The sequence below is a fragment of the Mytilus galloprovincialis genome, chromosome 13 (genome assembly GCF_965363235.1).
Source record: "Mytilus galloprovincialis chromosome 13, xbMytGall1.hap1.1, whole genome shotgun sequence".
NCBI lineage: Eukaryota > Metazoa > Mollusca > Bivalvia > Mytilida > Mytilidae > Mytilus > Mytilus galloprovincialis.
The window spans coordinates 51,288,109-51,305,777 of NC_134850.1; the positions used below are offsets into that span (position 1 = coordinate 51,288,109).

Genomic DNA, 17,669 nt, shown 5'->3' on the forward strand with positions numbered 1-17,669 from the left:
TTTCTAATTTTAATGCCAAATTAGTAAAACTGCATTTTTAACCATCAAATTGCCAAATGACAATGGCAACTCTTCATCTACACTACTGTTTTCCTTAAGTGGAGTAACAGCACCACATATGAACAAACTAATAAATCAGTATAAAGCATAAAACAAGGTAAACACAAATCACTGATATAAGAGAAATCAGTTACTGAAAGCTAGTTAAAAGTCAATTACAACTGAATTATGAACTCCTGAACTTGAGTATGAATCAGTACACATCCAACAGATTTTGTATGAAGACGTCATGAAAAACGAGAAAAGCAAAATATAAATAAACATTGTAAATACTGTGTGTATTGTAAAGTGTTTCTTTATTCTACATTGGCTAGAGGTATAGGGGGAGGGTTGAGATCTCACAAAACATGTTTAACCCTGTTGCATTTTTGCATCTGTCCCAAGTTGGGAGCCTCTGGCCTTTATTAGTCTTGTATGATTTTTAATTTTAGTTCATTTATATGTTTTAGAGTTAAGTGTGACGTCCATTTTCACTGAACTAGTACATAATTTTACTTAGATGCCAGCTGAGGACCACCTCTGGGTGTGGGATTTTCTCGCTGTGTTGAAGAACCATTGGTGGCCTTTGCCTTTTGTCTGCTCTTTGGATGGGTTTTTGTCTCTTTGACATATTCCCTTTTTCCTTTCTCAATTTTATTTATTGACATGATGTAGAATCATAAGTACAAAACTACATTTTACTTGAATCATATCTGGAATCTATTTCCCTATTTTTTCTTTTTAAGTAACTGTGACCTTGATCTTTGACCTTCCCTTTATCTGTGCAAGTTTCATTGCAATCAAATAAATCAAGCTTGTATTACCATCTGGAAACCATTTTGATCGTTGTTGAAGGCTGTGCTCTATAAACTACCGGTAGTTGTAACACCTCTGTCTTTTTGGTCTTTGGTGTATAGTTTATCTCATTTGAAATCATACTACATCTTCTTTTTTTGTATATATTATTTAGGACTATTCCAGAAAAAAATGTAGGGGGGGGGGGGGGGGGGTGGGGTTGGAGGGCACATTATATTAATAATACATGGGTGATGGGTATCAGAGCAACTTTTCACACTATAATGCACTATAATTCTCAATTACAATTGTCTGGGTGGCAGGTGCTGACAAAAACTGCCTCCCCCCCCCCCCCCACTACATTATTTTTTTATTTTAACCTTTAAATGTAACATATTTTGATTGTATTTACTTTTTTTCACAATATTCACTGTGTCTAATAATGTACAACATACATTATTTCTTCTGTGTTGGAGAGCTGTATCATTGTCAATCATACCACATCATCTGATTAGCCATACTACAATCATATTTACTATTCATGCTTGGCATTTTTTACATGCCACTTACATATTGACAAAACACATTGTATGTAGTAAATTTTTTATCAATTTTAAAGGTTCAAATATTGAATGAATTCATTATAATTCTATCTAACAATATTAACTTTACAAAATAATATGGGCTCTACCTGTGCCCTGTGTTAAACTAAAAAGTTGACAAATATACAGGTATATGGCACAAAGGCTTGCATATATAATGTACAAAGACCAGCAAAAATTTGTTGTTTGCAGGGATACTAATCCTACAATACTAATTGAAGCAAAAGCAGGTAGCATATCCTGTTTGCCTGACGTTACATATTTAACAGTGTGTGTGATAACTTTTTTTTACCAAAATGGCAAAGTGTAAAAGAAACAGAGAATTGTCAAAAAATAATTGAAATTAACAGATTTTAAAACTGTTACAATTTCCATTTAGTGACTTGCATATAAATTCAACTCTTATAGGACAATGTGTAATACAAACAAACATTAATTTGTGATTGTGCTAGAGAATTTCTACAACAAATTAAAGCTGGTCATTGTCACGGAATCTAGATCTATAGCATGTCTCTATCACCAAGGCTAGATCTGAAGCTGACCTCCGTCACATAGGCTAGATCTATACACCAGTCTCTATTACATAGCTTAGATCTATGCACTAGTTTCTGTCACGGACGCTAGATCTGTAGCTGATCTCTGTGACGGAGGCTAGATCTATGCACCAATGTTGATATTTTAGCATCAAATTTGGAAGCAGTTTACTGACTTAGATATCATAATAATTACATATTAATTTGTATTGCACATTAAAATTATTGGCAAAATGAAGTGATGTACAAAAGCATTACAACTATCTCCTCAATGATATATACAAGTATGAACTTGGAACACAGATACAATCTGAAAGTTTTTCTTGCATTTTATGCAAATCCCGTTTAAAGAAAATTTACTTGTATTTTTGAGTGCCACTTTTAAGTCGGTATCTATTTTTTTCAAAAGATTGAAAAAAAAACCCTATAAACCAAAAAAATAAAGAAAGTATTAGACTAATGTAATCTACAATGTTATTCACAACCTTTAAGTATATGCTGAATTTTTGATAAAATGCCCTCAATTCTTTTTTAACATTTGTACATATTTTTAATAAATTATGCTCTGTATTTATTATGCTGAAAACTCACATCAAAGCAACAAATCTGCAAGCACATCTGCTTAATAAACAAACTCACATCTTTTTCTCCTTATCAGTGAAAACTATAATTTTTCTTCTGAATTTCAAGGAAACAACATTTTTTCCTCCAAATATTCTTAACTTTCAACAGTCACATAGGTCATATTTAGAAATTATAAACTTATATATAATTTTAAAAACATTGCATGCCTGGAATACAATTTAAATTGTAAGCTATGTAGCTTTTCAAATTAACAGGTTATATCTAAGTTTGCATAGTGATGTTTTATTACTGACTGATATGAAATGTATTGAGAACTTTAAATTGAAGAAAATGGACAATATGTTCCTTCATTTCCTAAAAACATGGACTTTGGAAGAATTTAATATTCTTAAATGTCAATGCAAGCCTATGTTATGCACAGAATAATTCTTAACACAGAACAATAAAAAAAAAAATACTGAGCAATTAAATTTAACTAAATATATTGCACAAAAAAAATAAAATAAAAAAACTTAATACAACTAAACTTTAATATGTTTTCCATAAAAAAAAACAATGCATCTTTTTTCACTGCTTACATTTGTATATGTAAAATACATTGTACCACACAAAAGTTACTCTCTGATGAATCATAAAAAAATACAAAAACTGGACTACAGATTATGTAAGTTTTGCATTATCAGATGAAAATATCAATGGTCAAAAACATTGAACCTGATGGAGAGAAAATTTCAAGGGTCAAAACACTGATCATGATGGAGAGAAAATTTCAATGGTCAAAACACTGTGTCTGGAAGATGGAGAGAAAAGTTTAAATGAATCTGAGATCATTAGAATAGTTCTGTAAAAAGTGGACCAATTGGTAATTAAACACTATATTATTTCCAATAAATTGAACAAACCTGTTTTACAGGTGTTAATATCATTAACATCACATTACAAACAGTTTGTAGTAGTATTTTTTTTCACCGAAGCCAATAATTTTATGACTGTTAAAGGATCAAGCAGTTATAATGCAATTGTAATACTGAACATTGTGGAGCAGTTAAGTTCAAAATTGACTGTCAAATCTTGTGAACATCGCATGGACACATCACTTGTTTATTTATTACAGGTATGTAATTTACTGACTGTAAATTAATATAACATATCCTTGTAATTCGTGCATAATTAATAAATGTACATAAACTAATTTTATTAATTTTGATTGATACAAACACATTCAACATTCAATATTAATTACATATAAATAATACTAAATGTATCAATATTTCTACTTTCAACGTCCATTCTTATAGTTGATTCCTTTAAAGCACCAATTTGTCAGTATCAAAAATTGCAAATACTTCATCACAATCTTTCTTGACCATCTTCACACATATTCAAGTCATCTAAAAATAGTCTTCTCATTCATTCCAATTCAGTCTATAAATAGACTACATCACTATGGCTACACATCAATTATTTCTGGACTAGATAAATTTGAGAGAACATGATTGGCTGCTCTCTGGACATCCCAGTCACATGCCATTAAGGCTTCCTTACAAAGGGTTATGTCCCCTAGTTGAGCACTTAATAATTGTTTGAGTTTAACATATTTTATTGCCATGGGAACAATCCATTTAGTCTCTGTTAGGGCCTGCTGGCAATCTTCAACACTAATCTGTAATATAATAGTAGTTGTTATTTTATTTTCAAAAGGGAACAAAGAACCTCTAGCCTTTATTAGTCTTGTATTTTTTTTAATTTTGGTTCATTTACATGTTTTATAGTTTAGTGTGATGTTCATTTTTGCTGAACTAGCATACATTTTTTAAGGGGCTAACTGAAGCTGGCATCTGCAAGAGGGATTTTCTTGCAGTGTTGAAGACCAATTGATGGCCTTTGGTTGTTTTCTGTCCTTTGATCAGGTTGTTGTCTTTTCGACACATTACCCATTTCCATTCTCATTATCATCAAACATTATGTGCTGCATTGCTACAGGTTCTCAAAATATCAGACAAAAATTATAAGGTTGCTTTAATCTATAATCTTGTCCATGTATATAACTCATTTCTGGAAGTGATATTTGTTGCTTAAATAGTGAAACAAAAAATTGCCATTTTAAGGGAGTAAATTTTGTTTTGAAATAATGAATATTAAATTAATAAATATGTATAATTGATAACAATAGTACACACACTGAAATGTCTGGCCTTCTTTTCTGATCATTGATATTATGTTGATAATCCTAAATATTAAGCTTTTGTTACAACTGTCACAAAAACTTAACATTAACCAAGAAAACCATGAAAATGAGGTCAAGGTCAGATGAACTATGCCAGGCAGACATGTATAGCTAACAATTCCTCCGTACAACTAATACAGTTGACCAATTCTTATAGTTAAAGAAAAACAGACCAAAACACAAAAACTTAACGTTTACAATTGAACCATGAAAATGAGGTCAAGGTCACATGATAACTGCCAGCTAGACATAAACACCTTACAATCATACCATACATCATAATAGTAGACATATTGCATACAGTATAAGAAAAACAGACCAAAACACAAAAATTTAACTATAACCACTGAACCATGAAAATGAGGTCAAGGTCAGATGACACCTGCCAGTTGGACATGTACACCTTACACTCCTTCCATACTCCGAATATACTTGACCTATTGCTTACTGTATCTGAGATACTAACTTGACCACCAAAACTTAACCTTGTTCACTGATCCATGAAACGAGGTCAAGGTCAAGTGAAAACTGTCTGATGGGCATGAGGACCTTAGAAGGTACGCACAAACAAATATATTTATCCAATTACTTATGATAAGAGAGAATTTAACATAACAAAAAATCTTAACTTTTTTTCAAATAGTCACTGAACTATGAAAATGAGGTCAAGGACATTGGACATGTGACAGTCTAAGGTGACTGACGAAAACTTCGTAACATGATACATCTATATACAAAGTATTTTAAGCATCCAGGTCTTCCACCTTCTAAAATATAAAGCTAACCCTGCCGTCGCTGCTGGATCACTATCCCTATGTCAAGCTTTCTGCAACAAAAGTCACAGGCTTGACAAAAACTACAATACTTTTTCAGGGGAAGCGAAGTGGTCTTAGAAGTAGAACTACTCTACAAGAGACTGTCAACACTGAGGTTATGAGTTTGAATCTTGCACATGACAAGGTCTGTGGTTCTCTCTGATACTCTTTTCTCAACACTGAGGTTATGAGTTTGAATCCTGCACATGACAAGGTCTGTGGTTCTCTCTGATACTCTTTTCTCAACAAATTATTGACAGCCACTTAATAGCACAATAGTATTGAAAGTGGCGTTAAACACCAAATTATCAATACTTTGTACATAATTACCTCATTTTTAAACACAGATCTCATCATCTCTACTTCCTCGCAGTTCTTCTCCCTGTATAATGTAGAAATAGTCTGGTTATAAAAGCTTCCATCACCAAATACATACATGCACAAGTTCACAGGAATTATCTCCCTTACCACTGCTTTAGCAAACTGTTTAGGATGAAGTCCAATGTCAATACTACATGGAATTCCATAAAATAATCTAATTTATATAACAGAAAAATTAATGTCCATATATCTAATCTTTACCTGAAGGACACTACACTGAAACAGTTTCAAGTTTTATTAATTTTGTATACATACTTTTATCTTTGAAAAAAAAAATACAGTGAAACTTGGCACATATGTTTCTACGTTAATATAATATTTATATAGAGATATATGTTTATAAAGTCAAGCATTGATGATGATGATACTTTAGCCTACAACTTGATGTAATATTCTTACATGCAAATTACCTTGTTTATATCTCTTGCAAGAATTTTCCTATATATTACATTTTACTACTTTTTTTAAAGTACCATGAAACATGTTCAAACTCTTTTGAAAAATAATTCATTGTACCATGCCTAATGTCCAGTTGCAATTATTTCAGGCTTATTCAGAACCAGTACAAACTTAAATATCAGTATTCATTCTTTTGAATTGAATTTCACATGAAGATGTGGTAAGGGTGCAAATAAGACAATGCTCCATCCAAGTCACAATTTGTAAAAGTTAAACAGTATAGGTCAACGAACAGTCTTCAATAAGGAGCATATATATAGTGTTACAAACTTGCATTCAGTGCAAGACTGCAACCAGGTGCTCCGCAGGGCGCAGCTTTATACGACCGCAGAGGTCGAACCCTGAACAGTTGGGGCAAGTATGGACAAAACATTCAAGCATGATACAGCTCTGAATTTGGATTGTGATCAAATTTTTGACATTACATGGTTTTTTTTTACACAAAACAAATGCCAAGATTTTACAAATCAATTAAAGATTTCTTCTTCAAACTTTTTAAATCTAAAATTAAATAGTTGACACAGCATAGGTTTCTGACACAGAATGAATGTGGTCTAATGAACTTAAAAGGTTTTTTTTGCCTTTGAGCAAATCACTATGCTGTTGAATATTAATCCTCTCAAAAAAATGTTTGAAGAAATTTTCTTTTTATTTATGAAATCTGAAATGAGAAAAATTTACCCCCCCCCCCCCCCCCTTTTTTTTCACATCCCCGTTTCCCTTTTTCAAAACTGATATCAATTCAAATTTCTAATGGAGTTTGCAACAATAACTACTCATTTAAATACATCATAAAATATTAAGATGTAAAAAAACTGCTTGTTATCACTGAATGGTAAAGATTATTTAAATTTATCAGTTGGTAGTAAAAAGTGTATATACATTGTATATTGTATATAACAAAGATTTAAGTTGATTCTGGACAAAGAAAGATAACTCCAATTAAAAAAAATTCTTGCTATTGCACAAATAGGATATTTCTTGCTTACTATTCTGGACAAAGAAAGATAACTCTAATTAAAAAAAAATTTGCTATTTCACAATATTGTGCAATTAGATATTTCTTGCCATTGCACAATACTGTGCAATTGAAAAGACTTGCTATTGCACAATACTTAATATAATAATTTTAGATCCTGATTTGGACCAACTTGAAAACTGGGCCCATAATCAAAAGTACATGTTTAGATTCAGCATATCAAAGAGGCCCAAGAATTCAATTTTTGTTAAAATCAAACTTAGTTTAATTTTGGACCCTTTGGACTTTAATGTAGAATTTGAAATTTGAAAACAGGACCAAAAATGAAGAATCTACATACACAGTTAGATTTGGCATATCAAAGAACCCCAAGGATTCAATTTTTGATGAAATCAAACAAAGTTTAATTTTGGACCCTTTGGACCTTAATGTAGACCAATTTGAAAACTGGACCAAAAAAACTTCAATAATCAAGAATCTAAGTACATTTTTAGATTCAACATATCAAAGAACCCAACCGATTCATTTTTTGTCAAAATCAAACTAAGTTTAATTTTGGACCCTTTGGACCTTAATGTAGACCAATTTGAAAACGGGACCAAAAGTTGAGAATCTACATATACAGTTAGATTCGGCATATCAAAGAACCCCAATTATTCAATTTTGATGAAATCAAACAAAGTTTAATTTTGGACCCTTTGGGCCCCTTTTTCCTAAACTGTTGGGACCAAAACTCCCAAAATCAATACCAACCTTCCTTTTATGGTCATAAGCCTTGTGTTTAAATTTCATAGATTTGTATTTACTTATACTAACATTATAGTGCGAAAACCAAGAAAAATGCTTATTTGGGTCCCTTTTTGGCCCCTAATTCCTAATCTGTTGGGTCCTAAACTCCCAAAATAAATACCAACCTTCCTTTTGTGGTCATAAACATTGTGTTTAAATTTCATAGATTTCCATTTACTTAACCTAAGGTTATTGTGCAAAAACCAAGAAAAATGCTTATTTGGGCCCTTTATTGGCCCCTTATTCCTAAACTATTGAAACCAAAACTCCCAAAATCAATCCCAATCTTTCTTTTGTGGTCATAAACCTTGTGTCAAAATTTCATAGATTTCTATTAACTTAAACTAAAGTTATGGTGCGAAAACCAAGAAAATGCTTATTTGGGCCCTTTTTGGCCCCTTATTCCTAAAATGTTGGGACCAAAACTCCCAAAATCAATACCAACCTTCCTTTTATGGTCATAAACCTTGTGTTAAAATTTCATAGATTTCTATTCACTTTTACTAAAGTTAGAGTGCGAAAACTAAAAGTATTCGGACTACAGACGACGACGACGACGACGACGACGACGACGACGCAGACGCCAACGTGATAGCAATATACGACGAAAATTTTTTCAAAATTTGCGGTCGTATAAAAACTGCTAAAATTACAGCATTTTCACTTCTCATCATTAATATTTAGAGGTAAGCCTTACTCAAAAAGATATTTGGCTAAAAAATACCAGTCTCTGGTGATAGCTGTCTCATTGGCAATCATTACAAATCTCCTTATCTTATATTGAAGAAATTTACTTTTTGGCAACTTCCGAGACTATAAAATGGCTCATATCATATCTCCTAATTTGGATGCCAATATAAAACGAGGGTGTCATCAAAGAGAGAGAAATTTTGCCAGGCAGTAGTTCAATTAAGAACCCAACAGAAAGCTCTTGCAAGGGTTCTTAAAAATGGTGAAAACATAGCACTCTTCAATGGGCATCATATTTTAAAAGTTAACCCTGTTGTTGCATATAACAAAGCCAAAGGGACACCAAAATTAAGAAAGGATTTTTCTATGCTGTAAATTAAGAAATTATCATGAGGTACTCATCAATATGAATAATACCACTGCTTGAGTATCGCAATAGTAAGAACTTTCATTCTCATATCTTTTTTAAAATCACAACAATTGAACTCGCATTCTTATTCATTAATAAAAAAATCACAATAATTTCCAAATTTACAGTCTCTTAGTCAATATTGGAGGAACAGTTTAAAAATGCAAAGAGTTGTAACCAGCTTTACTCAGAGAGCTTCTCTTAAGAATTATATCATGTTCATGGTGCCACAAACAAAAGCAGTGTCGCCAACTTCTCCTGTATTTGTTTCATTCAGAGAGACAAAATCAGAAAGCTGATAAAAAGAATTTGAATGTTTTGATACTGTAAATTTTAGTATTTTACATAAAAGTCTAAAAGATTCTAAAAATGGTTTTTGTGTGAAACAACTTTAGGGGAAATTGGCCTTTCTTTTGTTAAAAAAAAAGTGTCATCCAGAGCATTATTAAGGGGGAGCTAACTCTTATGTACTAGAACCAAATAAAAAAAATCCATATTGGTATGTCCAGGCAATGCTATAAATGTTTCAAATAAGCATTTCAAAGGACTAGATGTCTGATTATTAAAATGTATATACATATTAGTATTAGTTTTACCACAACATCAATATATATATTAACTGTTATAAAATTCACTAAATTATTATTTTACATTTGTAGTATTAAAATTTTAATTCAACAACAAAAAGCATATAACATAAAAGTATAAAAAATATTAATCTATCTTATATGAAAAACTTATTACAAGTGTACAGCTTTAACCATATTTCATTCTTCAAAACAACTTGTCCTGAATATGGATGAAATATTTGCCACTGGACAGTAGGAAAGTTACAATCAATAAAAAAAGGTAAACAGAAATTTTGACAAATCTATCTAAACATTATAATTTCCTTAATGTCATATATGTATTTCACTAAAGATTTTCCCCTGTACAACAGATAATGCAGTTGACTGGTTCCATGGGACTGTTATCTGTAGAATTATTAGGCAGGAATCCAGTTAGATGTTTTATATTGCTTTTGGTGTATAGTAAGCTGTTATTGAACCCTAAATATGGGAGGGTGGAAACTGCAATATCTGTGGTACTAGGAAACATTATGACTTATGTGCACTTACAACTCTGGTTAATTATTGTATTATAAAATTTATAAAGAAATTTCTAAAGGAAATAATCATAAATATAAATCTGAGATAATAAACAATTTTACACAATGCAAACAATTGATGTCTGCTACAACCTTTCAACATCTATACACCCCATGCTGTTAGTGTGCTTAAAACAGTGAATTTCAAATCCTAATGGAACTAACAGAAATTAACATTCAGTTTGTCTGTACTACTGTACTTATATGTAACTACTGCATTCTATCATTCTATCACTCTAAGTCTTGTACCTACTTATTCAATTCATCAAGGTTAAAAATTTGCCTCTCAGTAGTTTTTCATGACACTGACCTTTCAATTTGCCACCTAATAATTATATAAGGGTGCACTGTTGTAGCAGTGATTCAAAAATGGAATTTAGGAAATTCATAATGCAAAAAAGTCCCTAGCTTCAATTTCTCTTTCTTTAAAAAATATTTCATTCTTCTGAATCCATTTCTGTTTTTCAAAATGACATTTCCTTAATTTTGAAGGATATCCTTTGCAATTACTGAGGGTAAATTGGTTTGGTATTCCCAGGCGTCAATTCCTATAATCTAGTGAAGTTTAGTGATTTATAGAAAAAAATATTAGGGCATGCCTTTGTGTATAACAACTCAACTCTTACATCAAGTCCAGAAATGATTATATATCATAATCCTGGGCTTGCTCAGGTTAATAAGTGAACCTTTACTTTATGTCAAGGCCGCACGCCTTTTTTCACAGCTGAGTGATTTTTTGTCTGACCACTACTATATAAGCCCGTGCAGAGTAGTGACCAGCCTCTTTATTTTAAAAGGCCGCACGTGGTTAAGTCGACTCGATTTAGTACACGAAATAAAAGTTTTGCAACAGACTCTGTTGTAAAATAATTTATCCGAATCGGAAACATTGAAAATAAATTTCAAAACTTGGCAGAATCTGTCAGCTGTTTATATACAGAAGTTATGTCGCGCTGTACATCGCGTTTAAGCGACAGTGAAAGTGACAATGACGATGAAATATTAAAACTATTTGCGTCAGACGAAGAAGTTGATGCTTCGTTTTCTGGTTTTTCTCAAGTTGAGAACATTAATGACCCGGAGTTCGATAACCCGGAAGCACAAATATTAATTGCCGAGGACATCCGAATGGCAGTCACACAAAAACAAAAACAACAACAGACTGAAAAAGGTAAGAAGAGTACGAACTCTACAAAAGGCAAGGCTTTAGCCAGTAAGCAAAAGACACCTAAAAGGCAGGTGACTGAGATGGACAATGAGTTGCCATCAGGGAGCGGAATAACAGTAAGTCCGGTCAAAAAACGTGGTAAAGGTACGAAGGCTACGAAACCTGGCACAGGCACAGTAAAGAAAACTGCTGCAAAGAATCAGCTTGACCAGTCAGAGTTGCTTAAAACTTTATTTAAAGGTTTGTCGGATACTCTAGTATCCACTTTGAGTCACAATAATGAAATGTCCAGTAAGAATATTGACAATAACATGGAATTTTCTGAGAATGAGTCTGATGAGCAGGTGATTGACACTCACTACAATATCTTTTCTGACGAAGAGAATGAACCTCAGGTTATAGCATCTGATGACGAATTTGACTATGAATTACCTAAAATATTTGAAGATGATGAAAAATATGATGAAGAGGTAAGCGCATCATTAGCAAAAGTTTTTGACAATATTTGTAAGAAGAAATCAGATGTGTCAGTAATGACGAGAGAAATGAAGATACCGGTAAATTGCAAAAGTCTTGTAGCACCCCCAGTTAATGCTGAGATATGGCAATTTCTTGAAAGAAAAGCTAAAACTGCAGATTTGAATCTACAAACTATACAAAAATCGCTGGGTTGTGGTATGGTACCATTGATAAGAGTGGCTGAAATTTTGAAATCCAAAACTCCAGATGTAAAACTTATGAGGGAAAATATTTCTAAAGCTTTGGCAATCTTGAGCAATACTCACTTTGAACTATCAATTAAAAGACGGATGTCTTTAAAGCCACACATAGACAAGAAATATCACCAACTTTGCAATCGCAATGAAGATGTAGGTTCTAACCTTTTTGGAGATGAAGTTGGCAAGCGATTGAAAGATATCAATGAGATTAATAAAATAAACAAGAACATTACTAGTAGCTATGGTAGAAGTTCAAATTACAGAGGAAGTTTCAGGGGAAGAAGCCGTTTTTTAGGCAGAAGGGGCTATCAGCCAAGACAAAGTTATCAGAGCCCACGGGGTCAATTGAGAGGAAACAGACCCAACACCTTCAATCAGAAAAGAAGATTTTAAAGGTGAGAAATAAAAGTATAAATATTAAAAGAAAGTCGGGTAAACTGAAAATTTTTATTTCAAATTGGAAATATTTAACAAAAGACAATTGGATTATTTCTACAATTAAGGGATATAAGATAGAATTTGATGAAAAGCCAATTCAGGAAAAAATTCCTGTTCCTATAAAATTTAACAATAAGGAAAAGGCCCTTATTGACAAAGAAATAGTTGATATGCTTGAGAAAGGTGCTATCAAGGAATCTTTTGATGAATCAGAACAGTTTATTTCAAATATATTTCTAGTAAAAAAGAAAAATGGAAAATTTAGGCCAGTCATCAATTTGAAACCATTGAATCAATTTATAAGCTATCACCATTTTAAACAAGAAACGCTAGATTTGATTTTAAAAGGAATTTCTAAAAATAGCTTTTTTACATCTTTGGATTTGACAGATGCATATTTTTCCATTTCAATCTATGAATCGGACAGAAAATATCTAAAATTCATATGGAATGAAAAGTTATATGAATTTCAATGTCTACCTTTCGGTATTGCTTCTGCTCCAAGAGTATTTACAAAAATTCTGAAAGTAATTTTTTCACATATTCGGAGCATGGGTATTGATTCATATTTTTACATTGATGATTCCCTTTTGCAAGCAGAAAACTTTGATTTGGCAGTCCAAAATACAGAAAAGGTTAAAACCTTTATAGAGTCAGTTGGGTTTGACATCAATATTGAAAAATCAGTTTTTATTCCAACCAATAGAATTATATTTTTGGGATATATTATAGATTCAGTACTATTTAAGGTATTTTTACCAGAGGAGAAAGTACGGAAAATAATTGAACTGTCAAATAAAATGCTTAAAGCTCACAAAGTATCAATTAGAAGTCTAGCACAATTAACAGGACTTTATTCATCTGCACATTATGCAGTACAATATGCTCACTTGTTTCATAGATATTTAGATTTAGACAAAACACAAGCTTTACATGCATCAAATAACAATTTCAATTCATTTTTGAACATATCAGTAGAAGGCAAATCTGAAATAGTTTGGTGGTTAGAAAATGTTAAAACAGTTAATGGGAGACCTATTAGAAATGATTCCCCAAGTTATTATTTACATACAGATGCCTCCCTCAATGGTTGGGGAGCTGTTTTTCATGGAAAGCAAACTCAAGGTCATTGGAGTTTGGAGGAGCAGTGTTTACACATTAATATTCTAGAATTAAAAGCTATCTATTTTAGCATAATATCACTTTGCTGTCACGTAGAAAGAACACACATTTGTGTAAAATCTGATAGTTCCACTGCTGTAAACTACATAAATAATCAAGGAGGATCAGTTTTACCTTTATTAGAAATAACAAAACAAATATGGCATTGGTGTATAAAAAACAAAGTTTTACTATCTGCTGTTCATATTCCAGGGAAAGAAAATATTATACCAGATAATTTATCAAGAAATTTTAATGACACTTCAGAGTGGAAACTCAATGAATCAGTTTTTAATGAAGTAACCAAACATTTTTTCATCCCAGATACGGATTTGTTTGCCTCAAGGCTTAATAAACAATTGAATAATTTTGTAAGCTGGTTTCCAGATCCTGATGCTTATGCAACTGATGCTTTTTCATTTTCATGGCATAAATTATATCCTTATATATTTCCTCCTTTCAGTCAAATCAGCAGAGTACTTCAAAAGATAGAAGACGATCAGGTAAGCAGGGCAATTTTAATCGTCCCTGTATGGACAACTCAGTTATGGTATCCAAAGTTATTGAAAGCATTAATAGATTTTCCTGTAAAATTGCCTCAGTTGTCAAACTTGCTAACTCTAGCACACAACAATCAAAGTCATACAATGAACACAAGAAAAATGTTTCTTATCGCCTGTCTTGTTTCAGGAAACATCTCCTTAATCAAGGTTTTTCAGACAAAACTACAAAAATCTTTCTTAAATCTTGGAGAAAGTCAACCAATGTTCAGTATGAATACTCTTGGAGAAGCTGGGTTTTGTGGTGTAATTCAAGACAAACTAGTCCCACTTCTCCATCTGTAAAGTTACTTTTAGATTATCTGTCCATTTTGTTTCAAAAAGGACGATCTTATAGCTGTATAAATAGTCACAAATCAGCAATATGTCAGACACTGACTTTATTGGGTAACTTATCTTTTGAAAATAACAGTTATATTCAAAGATTTTTGAAGGGTGTGTTTAATCTGAGACCCCCAAGACCAAGATATTTGTTTACTTGGGATGTTGGCAAAGTATTGAGCTATTTAGAATCTCTGTACCCGTTACAAGATTTGGATTTAAAAATGTTAACTCTCAAATGTGTTGCTTTAATTGCTCTAGCATCTGCTCAAAGATCACAAACACTTGCAAGTCTTAATTTAAACTCTGTTCTCAGTACAGGCACATCATTTATATTTCGTGTCACAACTTTATTAAAGACGACACGACCTAAAAACATAGGACAAGATGTTATTATTCCTGTCTTTCAGAAAAAAGAAATTTGTCCTGTTGAAACTTTAAAACATTATATTCACCGAACTAAAGACTTAAGAAAAAGTAGTAAATTGTTTATTTCATTCAGAACTTTAAAAGCTGTAACAAGCTGTTCAATTGCCAGATGGTTAAAATTGGTACTGTCTAATGCAGGCATAAATGTGTTGAAATTTAAAGCTCATTCATACAGATCTGCATCCTCTTCTGCAGCTAAAAGAGCAGGTATATCATTAAATGATATCCTGAAAACAGCAAATTGGGCATCAGCTCAGACCTTCAAAAAGTTTTACTGTAAGGATATTGAGGTAGACAATACAAATTCAAATTATGTTCATTCAGTGTTTAATCATACTTTTACAGCCTGATCATGTTGATGCTGACAATGACTTAGAGATACAGTTCCAGGGTTTTTCTACATCAGGAGATGTACTGTCTAAGGAACTAACAGATTGGAGATGGAGGAACCATTATTCCAGATGTTGATTCATAATAGTGAATAGTGAAAGGACATTTGCGATGATATCGCGTTGCGTGTATGGACATACATAAGATTTATAAACTAGTGATGGACATTATTATTGTTTTTCCAATTATATTGTGTGATGCATATTGATAGACAACAAGATTAAAAGAATTAATCATATATTTTTATTTTTTCTGTGTTGTTACAAGAATTTTTAGATGAAAGATTTGCTCTATACTGGTTCTAACTAGACTATATTGGTATTTGATGAAATTTAAAAGTATGTGGAATAAAGACTTGAGAGCAAAGACTTGTCCGTCTTAAACAAAAAATTGTCAGAATGATCTGATTTTCAGATTAGTTTTGTGTTGGATATCTATATTTGGTGAATTTCTTTGTTTATATCTCTGTTCAAGTTTTTTACTGGTATTGTTCATGAGATTAGTTGGTTATTAATTTCCATTTATTTCTTATTCTGTTTTGGAAGTTGCATTTATTGGAGCTACAAAGAGTTCACTTATTAACCTGAGCAAGCCCAGGATTATGATATATAATGTTACCTTATCCAAGCATCATTTATGATGTGAAGGATAAGGTGCATTATATGAAGAAGCCAAAGGGCTTCGAGGGTTAATATGTACCCTCCCAAATTATATAATCAGTAATACGCCCGTCCCAAAAATAAATATTTAGACCAATAAATGCCAATAGCGGCTTTGGTTATTTAAAAAGAGGCTGGTCACTACTCTGCACGGGCTTATATAGTAGTGGTCAGACAAAAAATCACTCAGCTGTGAAAAAAGGCGTGCGGCCTTGACATAAAGTAAAGGTTCACTTATTAACCCTCGAAGCCCTTTGGCTTCTTCATATAATGCACCTTATCCTTCACATCATAAATGATGCTTGGATAAGGTAACAGTTTTATGTATGAACATTCTGGAATATTTGTTTGGTAAGATATGATGAATATACATATTCTAAAAAAATCTATACAAAAACTGATATAAAAAAAAAAGATTTTAACACTATAAAATTCATTAGAAAAAGCAAAATATGTTCATTAGTTACATGTCTTTGATTTTGCATATTTCAAAGTTTTGTACATGAAAAAAAAATTAACAGTTTGGAAATTTAATGTATGGCATCATAGAATTAAAGAGTAGAGAGGAAAAAAGAGATAAAGCTAGTTTAAAATAAACTGAATAAAAATTAATAAATAGAAGTTAATAAATTATAAAGCTGTCTTGCTAGTTACAAAAACAAAAAGTGCTGAGTTAGTAATAAAGATTTACATTTTAACTATTGGTCCAACTACCCAATCAATGTCATTCTTGGGAAAGTAGGATTAGTCTGGAAACATTCCCAATCACCGCCTTTTTATTATTGATTTGAAAAGGTGCATCACTCAAATTCCCCGAAGAGGTAGTTTAATTTATAATAGTTATTTCCCTTTAGCACCAAATTAGAGGGCAACATGCACAAATTCCTTTATAAATCTACCTAATTCAACTAGTTAATCGACTGCTACTAGACTTGTTCTGGTTGAGGGAATTTCTCAGTGTTGAAGACCCCTTGGTGGCCTTGGGCTGATTTTTGCTCTTTAGCCTGGTTGTTGTCTCTTTGACAAATTACCATTTCCAAATCTTAATTTTATGGTATTTGTTTTCTGAATACCTCATATAAACCATTCCTATGATCCCGGAGTCCCGATAAAGGTCCTCCCCCCCCTTCCGCCATAGCAGCCAAGGCAAATAACTCTTGAATCAAATTTCATTAAAGGAAACTGTATATTATATGAAGCCATGTCTATGAGTTTCATTAAAAAGTATCTCATTAGTAAATTATTTTTCATGATGAGGGGATATACTATTCCATCTGGAACTATATACATGTTAGGGTCCAGTTCAGAGATACAAATTCTGATAATTGAAGAGTTCAACAAAATTCTGAAAAATTATCTTACTATTTACTAAGA

The 17,669-nt window shown here is 32.1% G+C and overlaps 1 protein-coding gene across 38 annotated transcripts in view; it reads right to left on the bottom strand.

The window, feature by feature from the left end:
• Positions 1–1,420: 1,420 nt before the first annotated feature.
• Positions 1,421–17,669, bottom strand: part of LOC143056612 (uncharacterized) — a 128,441-nt gene continuing 112,192 nt past the window's right edge. For 37 of the 38 annotated variants that reach the window (XM_076229731.1, XM_076229732.1, XM_076229759.1 and 34 more), the window contains 2 exons: positions 5,927–5,978; positions 1,421–4,217 (listed from right to left, as the gene is read on the bottom strand). In XM_076229731.1, the coding sequence (XP_076085846.1) occupies positions 4,005–4,217; positions 5,927–5,978 (265 nt within the window). In that variant the 3' untranslated portion in view covers positions 1,421–4,004. The remainder of the gene's footprint in view (positions 4,218–5,926; positions 5,979–17,669) is intronic. The other variant, XR_012972421.1, reaches the window with a different exon arrangement.